Raw genomic sequence first — 20,552 nt, forward strand, 5'->3', positions numbered from 1 at the left:
GTCATTAAAATGTGTATTTTCCAAAATGAAGGACTTTCTATCTAAACAGAACGTTGGTGGGCAAAAGTATGTGAAAGGCCTGAAGTCAGCAGATCACTGCTCCTGTAATGACGTCACTATGTCACTATACTTCTATTGGTTAGCGCTCCAACACATTGTACCTGATAGGCTAAGGGGCGGAACTTTAAGCGGTTGACAAATAACTGCAGGACAGCCAGCTAACCAATCAGAGCAGACTGGGCTCTGGTGTCAGACAGAGGGTGAAAAGACGTGCTGCAGCACAGGCAGTATCAGAAAAATAAAGAGCTTTTTGAACATTAAAGCAGTTTAACACAGTGGAGGCACAAAATACAAATATAGACCTGATATGAGAATAATAGGGCCCCTTTAATAATGAATTCATCTGTCCATTATTTATCCAATTCACTTGTATAATGTGTTCTGCTATTAGTTTAATTATCTTAATCTCCTAACTAAGGATTGAGATGCAGACCATGATACACACCATCTGTTGTTCAAGTCCAGCCCAGATAAGGATACCACAAGGTCAAAGGTTAAATCCCCATAGTGAGAAGTCCAAAGTGTTCTTGACACTGATTCTCGCTCATTGTTTGTGGTGACTCACCGGCCTCATGGTGGCTGTGTAATGACTAGAAGGTTGATAAAGTTGTCCCAGTTACATTTTCTGAATCATCTTTCTGAAGTTGTCTCTGGAGAGGAACTCCAGACAAACACAGAGTATAGAGAAGTAACCCACACTTGTGTCAACACCCACGGGACTAAGAATATGTTGCCTTCACTTGGTAGCTCAAGCATTCATTGAGACACATAATCAGACAGCATATGATGACTCTAGTTGCTGTGGTAACAGATACAGCAGTTAGGGTCCTTTTACCCCCCCCCCCCAATGTGGTTACGGTACATTAGCTCAGCTTCATCAGTGTTGTGTATGCTTGGCCTTGCCTCTTCTCTCTCTCCCAGAAGTGTTTAAAGGCCTCCGGCATCCTCCTCTGCCTTCTCTTTTTCTGTCCATCACTCCTCGGCTGTCCTTTAGTGTTGTGTTGACACGGCAGACATAAGCCACAGCACTTTTATCAGTTGTAGTAACTCAGATTGTCAGTGCTAATGTGCAAAACACAGCTCACTTACTCAGTCTACAATACTGTGATAATCCTTGTTCAGATGTGGACCAACAAAGTTCATGTTGACTCGGATGAAACTAACATTTCACTGGACTTATCAGGCTGTGAGTGTTTGTGTATTTAGAAATGGCGCACCATAAAATCATATCACTGAATTTATTAAGGAAGTGGTGAAAATGTTTTGCTTTCAACATTCCCAAACGCTCAATCTGCTGCACTTTTGGGCACGTAGAATCAACTAATTATTAAGTGCAGGTTCACATTATGAGTCTAGTTTTGAAACATGATTCCACTTCAAAAACAGGATGTAGTGTACTTCTTACTGTAATCACTTAGATCCTCCCTAAAGGCTTTTGATGATTAGCAAATGTGTTTAATTGAGCAGATAGTCTAGACATTAAAGACACCATTGTGTTTGTGGAGTTTCCAGTGTCTATTCTTTCACCACTAAGAAAAATGTTATATGCCAGCAGAGTTGAAGGAAATGGCCAGTACTGTATGTGGGTGGGAAGTCAACATGAACAGAAGCTTAAATTATAACAATATAACCAAGGGTTAAAGGGGCTCTATTATGCTTTTGGGGTTTTTCCTCTTTCCTGTCGTGTGTTATATAGGTTTCTGTGCATAAAAAATGATCAAAGAGGACATATAGTCCACTGACAGAAAAGGTTGTACCCCGTTAGTTACAAAGAAAGGCAGAGAAAGGCTTACGTTTGCTGATTGGGCCACTTAATATTTAATTCAATAAAGTCAAAATAGTATTACATGTGCTTGATAAAGCTTCCTTGAGAGATGGTTAGAACATATTTTACTTGGTGAGATTGGCAAAAGTGTAATGAATAGAAAACAACAAGTTCAATGTCTCTAACTTGTGTTTCTGTCCTTGCATTTTCATTTTGCTCCTCTCAAACTGGCTGTACATTGAAGGGCATTGTTACTTCCTGAGCATGAATTTGAACTCATTGGCCAGTTCTGACATACTCATGAATAATAAGAGTATTTTGCAGTCATGGAGTCATGATTTGATTAGCTTTTATTTTTTATTTTGCGTGAATTTAAGATGAAGAGAAATTTTTTTAATCTTCATCTTGGAACTAAGTCCAAAATTTGACTTTAATTTTACAGGCTGTAAAAAAGGTCCTCAGGGGTTGACTGAGAATATGCCTGCACTGTTTTTGATCATACAGTGTAATAGTGAAAATGAATTATCCAGGCTTATGAGTGCCATTGGCAATGAAGTGTAAAATCGAGCTGAAAGAACCTGTGAAAAATGATTGAAGCCTGCTTTTTACAGGGTTCAATATTAATATATGAGATGACACCCACAGTAGATAATTCCACATAAACGTTACATCCTCATGTCCAAGTTTCTGTCAATATAGTTTAATAATACAGCGCTGATAAGTCAACATTGACATTAATGTATATCATTCACTAGTAAAGCTGTATTACCTGTGTACTTCCTTTAATCCCCTAGGCATTAATGTTATGAGTATGTTGAATTATTGGCGGTGACAAATCTTGAAGGATCACGCCCTGCTTTATACTCCTGCTGCATTGCTATTTATAGAGCTCCATTTGCCATCCACCTCTCACTATCACAGTCAAACATCAGTGGTTGTCGGTGATTACTCTGAGCACTTTAGCTGTCAGCCTTGGTGGCATTGAAGAAGTAAGCGATGCATATAGATTCCGTGTGAGATACATATAGATTGTGGGCGGGAGTGCTACAGTATATCGCGCTGATGCATTTCCCTCTGCAAATTCACACCTATCCTGCATTCTTTTGAACCATTATCATCCTCAGACAGAGTGCGAGTGGAGAACAGGATAAGCAGGAAGAGAAAATAATCATGGCTGCAAACACGTAATGTTATTATTTTAAATGATGAACACATTTTATTTAATTATAGTAAACAAGATGCTTCAAACATACAGTATCAAATGCAGTGCAGCACACACAGCATTGAAACAGGATTAATGTAAAATACATTTAAGAAGGTTGATAGAGTTACCAATGAAAATAAAACTTTGATATTACAAATTAAAGAACAAATGACAAAAAGTGCAGATACCTTATTTGACTAACTTTAAAGCTGGCCAGCTCCACGTCTGATATTTCTGGGTATAAAGAAAAGGATGGGGTTAAGCCTTTCTTCAAAAGTGCAAAGCAATGCCTGACCATGCCTGCACAGTGGCATGCTTAGCACTATTAAATACACATTCTGCTCATTTTCAGGTTCATATTTGTATTTAGTGCCTCTACTGTGACATGTCTCCATGCTTTAATGTTCAAAAAGGTCTTTATGTTTCTCATACTGTCTGTGCTGCAGCACCTCTTTTCACCCTCTGTCTGAAACCAGACCCCAGTCTGCTCTGATTGGTTAGCTGGCCGGCTCTGTTGTGATTAGTCAACTGCTTAGAGATATCCCAACACTTAACCAGTCAAGTACAATATGTTAGAGCGCTAGCCATTAAAAGTGCAAGTGAATCATATGTCACTATGTAAACAAAGGAGTCCAACATAGTGGTTTTAGGCAGGGTGGGAAGGAACACAGGGATTTTAGCCTTTGGAGACCATTGACTTCCTCGAAAAAAACCTATACAACACACTACAGGAAAGAGAATAACACCAACAAGCATAATGGGACCCTTTAAGTCATGCCATTGTGCACAGGGATGCTGTACACTGGTAGGATGCAATCCAGTATTCACACCTCGGTAGAGTGGGATGAAATCATATGGTGTCTTTGTTACACCATAAGGCCTCTGAATGTGTCAATATAGATTTTAATACATAAAAATGTTTGTATCAAAATATTCTGTAAAATAAAATACTGCACACTCGTTCTCTGGTGGTTCAAAATCTAAAATGCATGGAGATGATTGTGTCTCAGAAGTTGCATGGTGCTTATCTTCACCATCTCTGTGGCGTTCCAAAGCATGTGGTGGGGAATAAGCACTATGGCCCGGGTTTATGGTTGCAGATAGAATAACATGCTAGCAATTGAGAAGCTGAAGGATTACACATGTAAGCAGATCAGCTTCAGTCCTAAGGTGATTAGATAGAGGATATCAAAACAGGAATTATGACAACAAAATCTGCATTATATCACTGACAGTGGTATTGACGTGTGTGTGTGCATTGAACTGGGAATGTTAAGGTTAAATGAAGATGGGTAAGCTAGACAAGAGTATAAAGTATTTAAGAGAATTTGGAAAGCTGTGCCAAATGTCTTGTATGACCATCCCTGTTACGGCCACAACAGTTGTGGCTCACGCGGTGACACCCAACATAGATTTATCACCCAACAACCAGTGGAGTTTACAATCAACATGAACTTTTATTTACACAAGATTATCTTAAATAAGGAAGGTCTGGAGGACTGGCCAAAAAAGAACAAAAGGGGTGGAGGGAGCCTACACCATGGGCCGTAGTTTAAGCCCCCCCTAAACTAAGGGCAAGTGAGCAACATAAACTGAGGAAACAAAAACGAGAAAACAAAAACTAGCAGGTCCTCCAGGCATCACAGTCAACGTGCAATTAGGAGAACGCTAAAGCCATAAGGGGGTTGACAGCGAGAATGCCAGCCGCCGTCAGCCAGAGAGATCCTCCTTCTCCTCCAGCTTCCTCCTATGGGTGATCAGCCCCACGTTGGGAACACCTGGGCAGAGGCGGAGCCAGGGGCAGTTTAGGTGCGCCTGCGCACTAAGGAGAGAGAGTGAAAGGACACATAACAAAAATATGTATATGATATAAAATGTTTATTCTTTAGCTTTTAAGGAATAAACAATGTGACAAGCAATCCATTGCTCCTTGGCTTCCACCCTTCCGGTACTTATAGAAATCTTAAACTGTTATTACTATTTCGTATTGTGTATATTTGTATTGTCTCTATGTTTCTAATGCTGCTGGAACAAAAGAATTTCCCAAATTGGGATCAATAAAAGTCATATCTATCTATCTATCTATCTTATCCCTTAATCAACCAACCCAAATGCCAAATAAAATCCATTACACATTAGGCAGTGTGTTGGTAACCTGTTGGATTCATGGCTTCAAGGAGGAATGAGATGATTTCATACCCAGTTAAAACATATCTTTAAAGACTTTTAAGTCTCCTAGAAAGTAAATATCATCATTATAACCTGTTTACATCATTTAAAACTAAAATACCTTCAAGTGAAATGATTTTTGGGGGGAGTACAGTGAATATGTGAAAGAATTGGCAATCAGTGGTGAACATCCATGCTACATCCATGATCATTGTCTTAAGAATAGTGCAACAAAACATTTTAACAGCTGTAAGTGTTTGATGGTATTACATATAATGTACTGTGCCATTTACATTACACACATGTTGTATAAAAGTTACTCTTTGAGTATTTAAGGATCTCAATCACCATGACAACACAGTCTCTTAGCTCATTTGTTGCCAACATTAAGGCTGTTGACTTTAATGACTCTATGTAGTGACATGTCACCTGCTTGAGAAGAGATATATATTAAATGCAATCAAGAGTCAAGTGATGAAACACCCACTGTGTTCTGAAGGGTGTCAAACTTATCACAAAGCCAACTTATGACAGATGACAATTTTCCTTAGCCTCTATAGCACAGTTGATACATGTATCCCATAGTCTAACATCCGCTACTAATTGGTCATGCAAATATTCTATAATCTACCAGGAGATTGTATGTATTGCTTTGTAATATGTTCTATGAGTACAAAAGAGGTTTTCAACATTGAGGACCTCTTTTGCATTTCTCTTAATCTAAATCTATTGTGTTTTCTCCTTCTCTCTGTCCGACATCCAGATTTGATCAAGTATATTATCAAGCTTAAGGGGACATCGCACACTGTCGTTCATAACTTACTATTATTTGTTACAGATACATATTTTATCATAAACGGTAATCGAACAATATATAGCTTGCCAGAGCAGTTTAGTCTTCATTTGTGGAAGGATGGAGGTACCAGAAGGTTTTGAACTTATAACAAGACTGACCCAGCAAAAGAGATGTGAGATCAGCAGAATTTGCCCATCCACAACATATTTATTTTCCAAATTTCCCTGGACTTTCAGAATATGTTTCAAATATTTTGGCAAAAACATATTGAGGGAATATTGTATTTATTTCAAATAATCAAAGATAAGCTAATGTTTGCAATGACTGTCTACGTCTTATAGCAAAATGCGTACTCTACAGGGTATTCTATTTACTCAAAACTGCTTAGATTTGTCAGATGAATGTGTTTTGTTGCTGCTCACAGTACACACCATTTTATATTGGGTTAACAATGATCTACACAAGGAACTCTTGTCCATTGTACTACCTTTGCTTGATCCCTTTGAATTATTTCTGTCTCTTCCTCAGCCCCCCCTACGTTCACGGATACACCACCTCAGTACGTAGAGGCCAAGGAGGGTGGGAGCATCACTTTGACCTGCACAGCCTTTGGCAACCCTAAACCGTCTGTCGGCTGGCTGCGAGAAGGCAGCCTCATGGTCAGCAGTGCCAAGTACAAGGTAAATTCTGTCTTAATGTATCCTCCGACTAGTGATCCAGTTATTTCTCTTAGCATGGTTTTCAGACTTACAACACTGCTGTTTGTAAGGATCACTCGTTTTATTTAACCGGGCAAGGCAGTTGAAATAGACAAATGGTGATTCATACTTCACAGAAAGTTGAAACACTACACAGGATCTATATCAAAATCACAACTTACACTTACATTTACTTTGAAATAATCATACAGTTGCGTTAATTTGTGAATATTATCCTCCTGAACTAAACAATTGGAGTAACATAAGTGTGCGTTTGCCAATTATATGTTTTTTTGGAATATTCCAAAATCCAAATGAACAGTCCCGTTGCCCCATCTTCTAGAAAGCTTTTATAGATTTTACTTCAGACCCCTTTGATTATTATTTTAATTATTGATCAAGTCAGTCTTATTTATACAACCTAATATCAAAATACAGCATTCCACACCCTCAGTCATTAGACCTTCAATACATATTGCGTAAAAATCTTTAGCTGGAAGAAAATCAATGAAACCTTGGGAAGCAATTGAGGTGGGATCCCCGGATGAGAAAGTAATGACAATATGTAAAATCAGCATGACAATTTATAGATTGTAATCATAAATGGCAAATCTGCTGCCAGACAGATGGGACCTAAGCCTCATGACCTCCTCTCCACCACTGAGACCTGGAAGAGGACAGAGCTAAAAAAAACAAACACTAGAGACAAAATCAAGCATTCCATTCAGAGACAGACAGACAGACAGACACAGACAGACAGACAGACAGACAGACAGACAGACAGACAGACAGACAGACAGACAGACAGACAGACAGACAGACAGACAGACAGACAGACAGACAGACAGACAGACAGACAGACAGACAGACAGACAGACAGACAGACAGACAGACAGACAGACAGACAGACAGACAGACAGACAGACAGACAGACAGACAGACAGACAGACAGACAGACAGACAAAAAAAAAGAGGGGAGCTGCTGAATCTCCTGGAGAATTTGTGAATCTATTAGAGAGTATGATCCTTGTGGGATCAGCTGTAAGTGGGGAGTGTAGCAGCTCAGTGAGCACATTGTCGTTGCAGCTGGGATCCTTGTCTCTGTCATCTTTTACACTCACCATGGCAGAGAAGGGTTTTAGATTTTACGTTTAATGAGGAAAAGAAGACCTAGTGTTCCTCCACACAGTAGACAACTTCATCTTATTAACAACTAAGAAAACCAAGTGTTTTACTCCTGCCCCTAAATATTTACACTGGCTTCTGGTGGATTATAAATAGATTTTAAATGTGCTGCTGCAGGTTTATAAATCATCTAACAACATTTGACTAAAACTATTCATCTTGAGGAATAGAAAACACAGAATATCTCTTATTTGTTGTATAATCAATGAGATGCAAGTAATGCAGTAGTGCACTCTACTACATGAATAAAACATTAAAGACCCTGCTGTTCTCATGTTAATTTTATTTCTCTGCTGCACTTGAACATTCTTTTTTCAAATGTGGGCACCATTTCCAGGTTATTATTAATATTTATTATTATATATGTTTTTAAATATTATGTTACTTACTTATTATTTTATATTTATGTTTTGTTTTTTTTTACTTCCCTGCACTCTCAGTACTTTAATGTGTGTGTGTTCAGGTGTCGGATGGGAGTTTGACGGTGCTATCCATCACTCGCGAGGATCGTGGAGCTTACACATGTCGAGCCTTCAGCCCCCAGGGAGAAGTCGTTCACACCACACGGCTGCTAGTACAAGGTAGCTACATGTGTCGCTCAAACTTATTTTAATTAAGAGAGTATTTGAGAAACAGCTATTAAAACATTTCATTGGAAGTTTTTATAATATCCATCATCCCATGTGTTTCCATCCTCAGACAGCATGATATATAACAGCTGACACTGAGCCACATCTTCAATCAAACTAATTGATGCTTTAAACTTTCAGTTTTTCTGTTGGCTTTCATGGCTTTTGTAGCTGCCAGGGTTCATTATACAGATGTAACGTATGTAATGTACAGATTCGACAAAGTGTAGCTATTTTGGTGGGTATGAATGGGATGCTGAGTAGGGATGCATTGCGAGATTAGTGTTTTATAGAAATGATGCTCTTGTCTGCTCATTTGTGACATTTTTGTTTGATGTCTTCTTTACATTATCTTAACTTATATTGGATTTTGTGTAGTTCTATACTTTCTTCTTTGTTTCTAAGACTACAATATCGTGTGCTGACAATGTCTTTTGCATGGCATTTCAGTAAGAAACAATAGCTCCTAACATCATACGACACAAAGCTAGCTCTAAGTAACAATAGCATGTATGCACAGCACTATTCCTTCCATGGATTCATTTCTGATTTGTAAAGTTTATTGCAGAAAAAGTCCTTATGTTGAGCTATTGACATTAGTCATTCTAAGTTATTAGCTACCACATGCATACAAAAGTATGACATTGTTCAGAAAACCCTTATAAAGAATGTCCTCCACTTGCAGAGTATGTGCAGGTTTAAGTTTGGGCAGGCCCCCAGTACCTTTTAAGAGTCATTAATGAGCAAAAGGAGAAAATAGTCTTTGCAAAGGAAAACTGTGCTCGTGAACAAAGCTTAAGGTCAGATAACACATTTGAATAATATGAAGCACATTTACAAGACACAGATATCTGCTTTAGGCTTCTACAGTACAATTTGTGTAAAAATGAAATTACTGCCAGTACTGTTGAAAAGAGCAGAGCAGATAAGATAAGAGAAAGAACAACATTATTACAGCGAGAGGTTCAGAAGTGAAACAGTATATAGAGAGAGAGGAAAAAGAAAACTGTTGTTTCTAAAATCAAGAAGGATGGAGCAGATTTTTGGGTTCACTATTATCCAGCAGAAATGTTGTTTCAAACTAATCAATAAAGTAAACAGCAGGCGACCAGACCTGTACAGCAGCAAGGGTACACAGCATTGATCTGTATTGATCCACAACAACAACAGGAACTATGTGAGCCCCCAAATCAGTGTTTTTCTACTTAATCGAGTTTCTCAAAGAGGCCCTATCATGCTTTCTGGGTTTTCCCCTTTCCTATAGTGTGTTTTTGTGCATGTCAATGGTCTGCAAAGGCTAAAATCCCTGTGTTCCCTCCAAAAGAAGTTTGTTTTGGGAACCTCTGTCTTAGTGGTTGCAAAATTACAAAAGAACGGACCAGATAAGAAATCACCTTTGCAACATTAAAGCATGTAAATATGTCACAGTAGAAAATAAAAAATGAAGCTGAAAATGAGCATATTTAGTTTTAAGTATTGAATCTATAGGAAAAGACACTCAACACAATAAGGTATCGTGTCGTATGAATGATAGGCTATGTGGCAGAACTTTAGCTAAATGTGCATCTTAGCATAACGGTATAACATTTACTTTAGGTACACCTTGTGTGTTGTTTATAAACAGATACATATGTAAAAAAAAAAAATCTTTACAATAATTGTTGGCGCATTTCCCTCAAAACAACAAATGTCATAGTCATAGTGGTGCTAGAGGAATAGTTAGGGCATCACCGTCTGGAACAAAGTTATTGACCAGGTGACCGACATAGTACTTCCACTGAGTTAGAATAACAGGCTTAACAGCAACAACTGAAATGGTAAAAGTTTCATTTTATTTAAAATGTGTTAGCTAAGTACATCTTCTCTGACGTTGTGCTATCACATCAGGCTGAGTAGAATTTAAATAGTATGTTTATTAGTGGGACTAGACAACTCTGAAATTAGTTTGGGGACGACTGCATTTTAGAACATTTAACGCTAGATGGACCGTAACGATTATATTCAAACTTTTGAGCAGATGATTATTTATAGAGGCCTACAGAGAAATGAAGTCAGATGATGAGAGAGCTTTAAGCTGGCAGCTCCTAAAAAAATGTAATGGCAGCTTCAGTAACTCTAGCATCTGTCTTTATCAGCTCACAGTCTGCTACAGAATCAACACATTAATTCTCTAAGATCTGCCTCATCACACATCAATGGTCATTATTTGTAAGTTTTTCTAAATTGAAAGTCAACACTAATGTGTAACTGTGCCGCAACCTTAGATATGATGCACCAATTGGATGAATTATGAAGCAGCAAACATTCCAGGTCATCTCGTTCAGAGCGCTGCCTCAGATCAACACAGCTGGACGGTCCCGACCTTAGATGAACTGAGGCTCCAACTCTGAATCTGTAAACACTTTCAGAGTTATTACCAGCTTGTTGCAATTCTAAAAGAATGATGGAAATCAGAGTACAGAAGCAGAGACATGCTTATGTTATGATAAATGGCAGTTAGATAGCAGAAAAAGGACTTAGCAAGACTGGACTATGAGACCTGAAGCTGGCTGACACAGACTGACCAGGTCTCAAAGTCCCTTCAGTGTGATGTAAAACAACCCTAACCCTAACATTTCCAGATTTTGCTGGTTCACTATAAAAGCTTTTTAAAATGTGAAAATGTATAGGAACTAAAATGTGTTATTTCCACATTTTACTTACGCTCCTTTGACCACAAGTCAGAGCTCGCTCCTTATAAATGCCATGGACTCAAGACAAGAATACATCTATCTAGCATTGTTTGTGACACTGTCAGATCTCCCGATATTTGAAAAAGAATATTGATTTGTTTGGGACATTCAGTAAAAAACTGCTAGTAAGTAGGCTGGCAAAAGCTACCGTAAAAAGAACAACCATTAGTACCCCAAAGAACTCGAAGCCTCAATCTCAGTGTTTTGCTAAAGGCATAGACAAACACCCTGTAAAATTAACAAGCAGACATGCTGTCAACGGGTCTTTTCTAGCTACTTTACGCTGTTTTGTTGAGTTGCTTTCTATCGAGCTTTCTGTTAAAGTGATAACTGCTTATGTTTATGTCTTTTATTGTGAAAGGCAGGTTGGGCCCAAAGGACACAATGTAATAAGAAACCAATCTAAACATTTGGTGTTATTCTTCTATGACCATGTCTCCACTTCTGCTCTAACTCACTCACTCAACCCCAACCCTAACCCTGAGCTCTGTAGTTTAGTATTCATTGCTTCCATCAATTTTTTGCTAGACTACATCAGTATTTGTGTTTTTTTGGATGTTAGTTGCTTCCTATGTCATAGAACAGGCAGTGAAAACGTTCAAAGAGATCACATATTTCCTTTAGTGACTGGGTACAGACGGGCCGAGCCAGAGCCCTTGTTTGATTTGTATAATTCAGGGGAGAGACGGATTATTAGAAGTGCTCTTGGAAAGCCACTGAGCAGCAGATCAACTAAGAGACTACAGTGCCAACAAATCTCCAGCACTCAGCTGGGTACAAATATACACACACACACACACACACACACACACACACACACACACACACACACACACACACACACACACACACACACACACACACACACACACACACACACACACACACACAAACTCAGACACCATCAACACATTTATCAGCGCAGGCCTGGTGCTGGTCGTCCCGCTAAGGGGCTGGCAGATGGAAATGCTGTGCCTGTTAAAGGATCAGGCCCTGGGCTGCAGATCAGTGCTAACATATGGCGCTAGCAGTGTGTCAGTGTGTGTGTGTGTTTGTGAGGGGGCCGTATTTTGGGTCAATCCTTGTGTGGACCAAAAGTAATGAAGCAATATTGAGGATAAATGCGTGCTTGGGTGACATTTGAAGGTTATTATTAACCAGCCCCTACAAATTCCGTCTCAATACTTAGTGTTCATGCAGGCTGCAGGATTTTCATTTGACATTCTGACTAGTATTCAGTGTTTTTAAGGAGAAGAGCAAAGTTACTGACAGCGTACTGCTCTGTTCTTTAGCTGACAGTTTTTCTTTTTCAAGATGGAAATGCTGTTTTTATGGATACTATTTTAACTACAACTGTTTACTATTGGCCCACATCTGTCCCTCATTTGACATAGAGATGCCTTCCTTTCTCAACTTCAGGAATTAGACCGTTTTTGAATTTATGCATGGCAACTGATAGTAACATCCAGCAGATACTTCAACATTCTCAAACTCCAACAGCTGGCTCAGGTCCTTGCTCAAGGATTGGAATGTGTTTAGTTTTAGTCATGAACAGGTAGGTTCATAATGGTTCACTGCCAGCCAACAGTGTAAATGAAAGTGTCTGAAATATTTAAATCCAGAGACAAGCACTTAAAATAAGAGGTATTTGGTACAATCAGACAGAGAGATATACTGTAATAGAGGTTGAGTATGAAAATGTTTTTTGAGTATTGTACTGTCAGTGCACACCATGTTTTTCACTTAATTGGTCTAATTAAGGAAAACACACAGTCCCTGAATGTTAGCTAATTTCCTTTACTGAAGTCATCTCATCTGCTCCTGGAGCAGTGAAGTTGAACTGCTGAACTCAAATATTTTTATTCATCAGCCAACTGAGGGGGCAGAAAAAGATCTCTTTGGTATTTGGCCCCTTAACTTTCAGTCTCACTTAACATTCATTTGGCATTGTTATGTTTTGTATGGACTTTAAAGTGAATGCCACTTTCATCTGTTTTGCTGAAAATCTTTGGATTCAAATAACAAATCCACATATTAGAAAGCAGAACTGACAGGATCAAATTTAGTTAATCTTTCACTAGCAACAGCTCAATTATCCTAAGCTATGTTCATGTGTAATATTTCGGGTGGTATTGACACATCTGCTCACTCACTCCAGACACCTATTGTGTGCTAAGAAGCTGAAATTATATGAACCTAAAAAAGGCTGCTTTTCAAACTCGGCATGCTTATGGATGTATTTATGGTCACAGCTAGGAAATATCTTCAAATCCAGCATCAGAGTATAAATATACAGTATCCGTACGTGCAAGGAGGATGATCCGTCTGGCACAGCGAGGATCACTCAATAATTCTCATAATCCTTTACTGAGTGCAAAATAAGTCTTTGATATGACTCTGGAGGCTGCAGTGACACTTAACAGAATGCAGAGCGGTGTTGATTCTGTGTGTCTGTGTATTATGTGCACATGGCCACATGACCCCTGCCCAGTAAGTAACTAATCACTGTGTTGTGTCTGCAGTGGGTGTGATGGGGATGAGTGGAGCTTTCCCACTGAGAGGGGTCAGGCTGTATCTGTGGGACGTCTTTGTGAATGTCACACCGTCCTATGTTCCCCATGTGGACAGGAAGCTATTGTAGATAGCAGAATATAAAGCTGAACACAGATAAGATTCCTCTCATATTGTGTATTCAAAAGCAAAGTTTAATCAATTTGAAAGATGATTATGAATTGAATATTTCATTTTTTTATTAATTGTAATATTGTCTTGTAATGTTTTAACCAAAGTAGTTGAATTTGAAATGAAAGTGACAGCCCCTTTTTTATTTATTTTTCAAATTTCAATTGTCCCAGCAAAAAGAAAATATTTGGTTTTAATTTTGTTGTTTTTTTTAAACCCTTTTTTTGACAATTGCTTCTGGGTTTTCCCGAATCAGGCCCTCCCTTCATCGTGTCCCCACCAGAGAACATTACAGTGAACATCTCCCAGGACGCCTTCTTCACCTGCCAGGCGGAGGCCTACCCTCGTAACCTGACCTACACCTGGTTCTGGGAGGAGGACAACGTCTTCTTCAAGAAGTAAAGTTATGATCCGTGTCATTATTGTCTGCCATATCACCTCACATGTTCAGCAGCCGCTTCCCAGAGTCATGTGTTATTGTGGTCTGCAAACAGTCTGCAGAAAGGAACACACACTAAAAAAGTATTTTTAAATATTCAATGTTAAAACAATATTATTGTTTTTATAAATGAATGAATTAATTACTTGGATATTTTAAATGTTTTTATTTATTGAATGTTGAAAGCTATTTCAATTTGGTAATCAGATGTTTTTAATGTCAGTAAATCATTTTAATGCTTTGAAAAAATCCACACATTTCCTGAGGTAAAGCTTTTAGTTTGCTGAGCTGTTGTTATCACGTTAGCTGTGATTAGCTCTGCTGTTTCAGATCCAATGATGTGGCGGACTGAGTGTGTTGAATAATCTCTACACCTGCTGATCTTTATTCACCTGCACACAGCCTTTTAGCATGCTGCGCTGCTGTAAAAACACACCACAGGCTCTGCAATGTGTGTGCAGCAAAAAGCATTTGATTTTAACATTCATGAAAGGTAAAGTAATTAAAGTATATAAGTGCCAGTTTGAAGCATATTTTGATGATAATTCTGATCACTTTTTGTAATCAGGATACAGTGTTTGCTTCTCGTGTGCTACAGAAGTCTAAACAACACAGTCGAAAAATAATATTATGTGCCTTTTAATAATTCAGCAAATATATACACAAAATTAACATTACCTGCAGGTTGTTGCACTGCAGCAGCTTAGAATCTGTCAGGTCTTGTGGCTTAAGGCCAACAAAGTATTTACTTCAACATAGTGTAGAAAAATGTTTCTGGGATTTGTTCCTTTCTTTCTCGTGAGAACATTCCTTTAGGCAGTTTTTTTTATTGACTAGGGGATGTATATTCACACATTTGCAATGTTTGAGTTACCATGATCAAAATGCGTCTTGCTTGCAACACTGACAAGGCAGGCAATGTAGATTCAAGAACCTTTTTTAATGATTGTAATGGTGTTGGTTTGAACAATATTGCCATTTGGCCAACAAATGTATTTCTCTCATGTTTTATTCAAAGCAGCATTAACAGCTCTTTGCATTTTTTTTACATGCAAAACCCTTCTAAAAGACACTAGTGACCAATTTGGAAATGATCTCTGACTTCACATGTTGCTTTTACAATATTTGTATTTAATAAGCAGATACTGCTACTCCTATAGTGACATCACAACAGTGATTAAATGGAAGCGATGAGGTGTCTCCATCAGGGATCATTTATTTCATTTCATTTTTATTTGTTCCGCTCATGATAAAGCACAACGTAAGAAAAAAAAAGAAAAGAAAATCAATTCACATTCAAAAACACAACTCTTTACACGTTCCATGAGCGAAAGGGAGCAGGGAGAAGAATACATCTTATTTTGCCTGCCCCTTACTCAACACATAAGTAAACAATCAAAGTAGATGGTCTGTCAATTATAGTTACTTACTAAAGTTTAGCTTCTCTTTTTTTATACATTTTCTTTAACTGAAAAATATTTATACAACCCTTTAAATCATTCTGTAGACAATTCCACAGTTTGACACCAACCACTGAAATACACATCTGCTTTAAAGTAGTCCGTGCATACTGATGCTTAAAATTTCCGTATCCTCTGAACTAAAAACAAACACTTTTTGAAAATGTTCTGGTAATGCTTTGCTTTTTCACCTGAATATAACTAGTAGTGTCTGGAACTCAACTAAATCCTTAAGTTTCAATTTACATTAAATTGTATTTCTCAAATGATTAAAAATTGTATGATAACGTCTATATTTTTGATTGGATTAAATACAGGAGTTAACAGAATGGTATTGACTTCCTTTAATTACAAAAATAGACTTTGTGCCAAGTCATATAAAATAGTTTCCAGGGCCAAAACCACTTCTTTATTTTTCATTGGCTCAAGCTATCAAAATATAGATTACCATTACTCTAAATGTTTTAATTAGTTGAACTAAAAACTTTTTTACCCACCAAACATGTGCACCAAGGACAGGAACATGTTTCTCTGAACAACTACACAGTCCCCATTTTCTTAGAAGCATTTAACCATACATCAGTGACAGTATACGCGTGCATCCATCCATTAATATTCCCACTTCATTCTGAAAATGTATGTTCAAATTGTGTTAAGTATTGGGAAGGATTAATCACACAAAACCGAAGCTTCTGAGTGGAAGTCTTTTTAGGAATTTTACTTGAATGTTTGTTAAATGTTTTTTCTCCACACTGATAGATTACAATCAGATAAAACACACTTATTCTTAACACTTATTTTTCCCCTTTCTTAATTTTTCGCAGTGACTTAAAGCGCAGAGTCAGTATTCTCATTGACGGTTCCCTCATCATTGCCCAAGTCAAACCTGAGGATGCTGGCAAATATACCTGTGCTCCTAGCAACAGCCTGGGCCGACCACCAACTGCCTATGCCTTCCTAACAGTGCAATGTGAGTTTGCTTTAATGTACTCTCTGACTTTTGATTCACTGTGCTAAACTTTAGAGTCTGTCCTGGTTCCTTTTGGATTGTTTTGGTCAAAACCACACACATAAGTCTACTATTATTACCTAAATGCAAGGGCTTATCTTGATAGATGCTCAGAAAGGAACAGCGTGTAATGATTTAGATGTTGTCCAATGCAAGAACATGGATCACATGAACTGTGGTTCAGTCTGTTTAGTCCACATTGACTACCACCTCCGCCCACCCACCTGTCATTATCATTCTACTATTACTGCTGCTGCTCTGTCAGCAGCTGCTGAGCATCTGAGTGAACAGCAGCATACCAACCGTCTTCACCAGTCTGGCTGATGTTACACATGTTCTAGGTAAAGGTAGCTTTCATTGGGCAACACAACACATTAGCTCACTTAGTACAGCTGGCAGCCCATGTTCTTTCTGGGGCTCAATTCTTGCTGTGGATGTCCCCGGGTCAGATTCGAACCTGGGGACCATTCAAGCTTTTCATTCCCTCTGTTTCCCCCTTTCAAATATCTCTCCAATAAACACACTGGTGGCCCAAAAATGATCTTCAACAAAAAAGAAAGTATGCTTTGAAATAAGCTCCATGAAGAGTATTCCTGAAGAAAACCAACAACATTGTTTTAATTTGTTTAAGTATCATTCTTTTTTTCTTATGTCTTATGGACTTATTTTGTATTTGTAACCTTTTTGGTCATTAATGGGTTAATGAAAAGGATATTTGTTAAAGAATATTGTGAAAAGCTGCTGCAGTATAATGTTGTGTTATATGTTCTTTATATACTGTATATAAATATATTTTTTTATGAAAAAAAAGAAAAAGACAACTGTAAAGATTGGTAAACATGTGATATATTGATTGCATGATAGATCAATGTGTCTTATAGCAGAAACATTCTGTTGAAGATGCATTTCAGACTTCTTGTATGCTTTCTACATAAATAATGTCTTGACTTACAAATGATAGCTTTCACAGAGTACTCTAGATGACTAATCCTTTTTTACATAGCTCAGAGGGATTATGGTTTAAACAAAGGCTTATCTGTAATTGGTAGTTATCTGACACTGTGGATAATCATAGATAGTCGTCAACTCTCATATTTGGGTAAAAAATGACACTTTTTCATCCTCTGCAATGTGGATTTCAAACACTGTTCCACCTCACAGCCAATTAGTGTTCTAAAAAAACTCCACTTTTTTTACGTTTGCTGTCTCTATCCCCAGCGTCCCCATTTCTTTCTCCAGTCATTTCCCATGTGTACTTATATTATACTTATATATATATATATATATATATATATATGTATAGCAGCACATCTATTTCCCTCCCTCTGCCTTCATCTCTCTGCTTTCTCATTATTTTCTCCTCCCATGAAGCACTCCCTGAGTCACTGGGATCAGTAGAGAGATGTCGCCTTGTGGATGTGTCACTCTGGCGACTCTTATTTGGAATTGACGACAGATTTTTTAGCATCATCGACTGGTGACCGACCACTGGCAGTAGTCAAGGCAACCAACATTTTGCATTCCTTTGCTCTCCTTGATAACTCTATTAGACTGCTGTGTGTGTGTGTGTGTGTGTGTGTGTGTGTGTGTGTGTGTGTGTGTGTGTGTGTGTGTGTGTGTGTGTGTGTGTGTGTGTATGTGTGTGTGTGTGTGTGTGTGTGGGGGGGGGCGAACAGAGGCAGGCAACACAAGTCGTAAGAGGAGAAGGGGGGGTGAGAGTGGGGATTACATCATTGCTGTGAGAGCAGGGATTTCTCTGTCAGACTGCAGACTGCTCTCTCTTTCTTTCCTTTTATTCTCATCTTTTCCTTTTTCCCTTTTCTTTTCTCTCAATCCTCAATATTTATTTCACTCCATTTCTCTCTCTTCTGTTTCATTCTGTTTAAACCTCTCTCCCTCCCTCCGTCTCCCCTGTCCTCCCTCGGTCTCTGTCCCTGAAATGCTTGCCAGAGAATAAGTTCCCTAAAGCATGGTGCAGTGGGCACCAGTGTGTCGTGAGCGATAGCGCTGTCTGAGGGCTATTTTTAGAATCCTGGCTGATATTCCTGTCTGTGGTGCTGGTGGCGGCGCTGCTCTGGGGGGCTCTTTGTGGCAGAGTGCTGCCGGGCTGGCGGTCAGGACTCGGTTGGACAGCAGCTGCGGGACAAAGTTGTTGTGGCAGCAGTGCGGCCAATCGATCTCTGTGTTTGTGTGTTTTAATCCATCCCATCATATCACACATTCATACACTCACTCTGTCACCCTTCATCCCCTCCCCTTGCTCTATTGTATTCACCCCCTCATCTCCTCTCCTTCAGCAGCTCATCTCTACCTTACGTCATCCCCTTCCCTCTCTCTCTCACACCTGTCCTCTTTCCCACGCTTGTGCTCAGCTGCTGATGGTGCTCAACCCCCCCCCCTCCCCCCCGTCTTCCTTTCACTCCCATCATTTCTGCTCCTTATTACCCAGTGTCTACTTTGATGTTCTCTTCCTTGACCTCATTAGAAACCACCTCTCACTGCTTCAGAAATCCGGATTTAAGATGGACACATTTTAGCTTTTCTTTTTTCCCCTCCTTTTCATAATTGTAGCTTCTTTCCTTTGCCACATGGGATCCCTTTTTTTGTCGGTGCCTAGAGGAAGTGGCTCGACCATATCGAATCCCAATTATTTGATACTTGGAATATAGGGGAGAAAAGTTAAATGATAGCCACTAATGTGGAGCAAATATAGTCATAATATAGTCATACAAGTTAAACGGTTGAGACTGGATCTGATTAGACTGATTGAGAATAGGCGGTCAGGTGTGATAAAATGCTGTCAATAAATAATTGTTAAAATAGTTTCATTCATATTAGATACCTTACTTGGGAAAACACACATTCAACTCCAAATCAATTAATTTAGTATTTGATGATAAGCCCATTTCCCATAAACTACAGCAGTTACCAGGTTACCAAAGCTACAAATAACACATTTTTTCTTGTTTTCCACCAGATCCTGCCCGTGTGGTTAACATGCCATCCGTCATCTATGTGGCCATTGGAATGCCTGGCTTCATCCGCTGTCCTATAGATGCCAACCCCCCTGTAACTGTGGTTAAGTGGAAGAAAGATGGCCTCCCTCTCCGGATAGACAAGGTGAGCAGATGTGCTGCTGCAGCTTTTGTTCCGCTCACTTTACCCTGCCTTACACTGGAAATGAGTGTATCATTTCTTTAAAGCTCCATGTGATTTTACTTCCTGTAGTTTTTAGTGTGTCTCTTGGAAATATTCAGTTGCCCTTTTGACTTTAATTAGATGTTCTATGACAACAGATTTCACACAACTGTATAAGGTTAGTTGAAAGCAATAATATTAAGTTCAACCTAAGATTTTATTTTGTATCGCTTTCTGCTAACCTAATACAGTTATGTAAAATCTGTTGATGTAATACATTTACTTAAATTCAACATTTCAGTGTGAGGTTTCAGGTTGGTTAGGAATCATTATCATTAGTCTGTTAAAAAATGTTACTCTTCCTTACACATCCTCAATTACTTCTCCATCCACAGTTCCCTGGTTGGAGCCAAATGGACGATGGGAGCATCCGTGTGGCAGAGGTGACGGAGGACTCTCTCGGCACCTATACCTGCATGCCTTACAATGCCCTGGGTTCTTTGGGATGGTCATCTCCTGCTCCCCTGGTGCTAAAGGTACGCCCAGAGCCAGTGTGCATATCCCACAGCAAAACAGCTGTGATGCA

General features: G+C 38.8%; 1 protein-coding gene across 1 annotated transcript in view; it reads left to right on the forward strand.

Annotated features, from left to right (window-relative positions):
• The window catches only part of LOC134872766 (protein turtle homolog B-like), an 86,847-nt gene that overhangs the window by 33,521 nt on the left and 32,774 nt on the right, over positions 1 to 20,552 (forward strand). Inside the window, exons 4-9 of the mRNA XM_063896197.1 lie at positions 6,523 to 6,674; positions 8,341 to 8,458; positions 14,177 to 14,318; positions 16,644 to 16,789; positions 19,806 to 19,948; positions 20,362 to 20,502. Coding sequence (XP_063752267.1) covers positions 6,523 to 6,674; positions 8,341 to 8,458; positions 14,177 to 14,318; positions 16,644 to 16,789; positions 19,806 to 19,948; positions 20,362 to 20,502 — 842 coding nt within the window. The remainder of the gene's footprint in view (positions 1 to 6,522; positions 6,675 to 8,340; positions 8,459 to 14,176; positions 14,319 to 16,643; positions 16,790 to 19,805; positions 19,949 to 20,361; positions 20,503 to 20,552) is intronic.

This window comes from Eleginops maclovinus, chromosome 11 (genome assembly GCF_036324505.1).
Source record: "Eleginops maclovinus isolate JMC-PN-2008 ecotype Puerto Natales chromosome 11, JC_Emac_rtc_rv5, whole genome shotgun sequence".
Classification (NCBI taxonomy): Eukaryota; Metazoa; Chordata; class Actinopteri; order Perciformes; family Eleginopidae; genus Eleginops; species Eleginops maclovinus.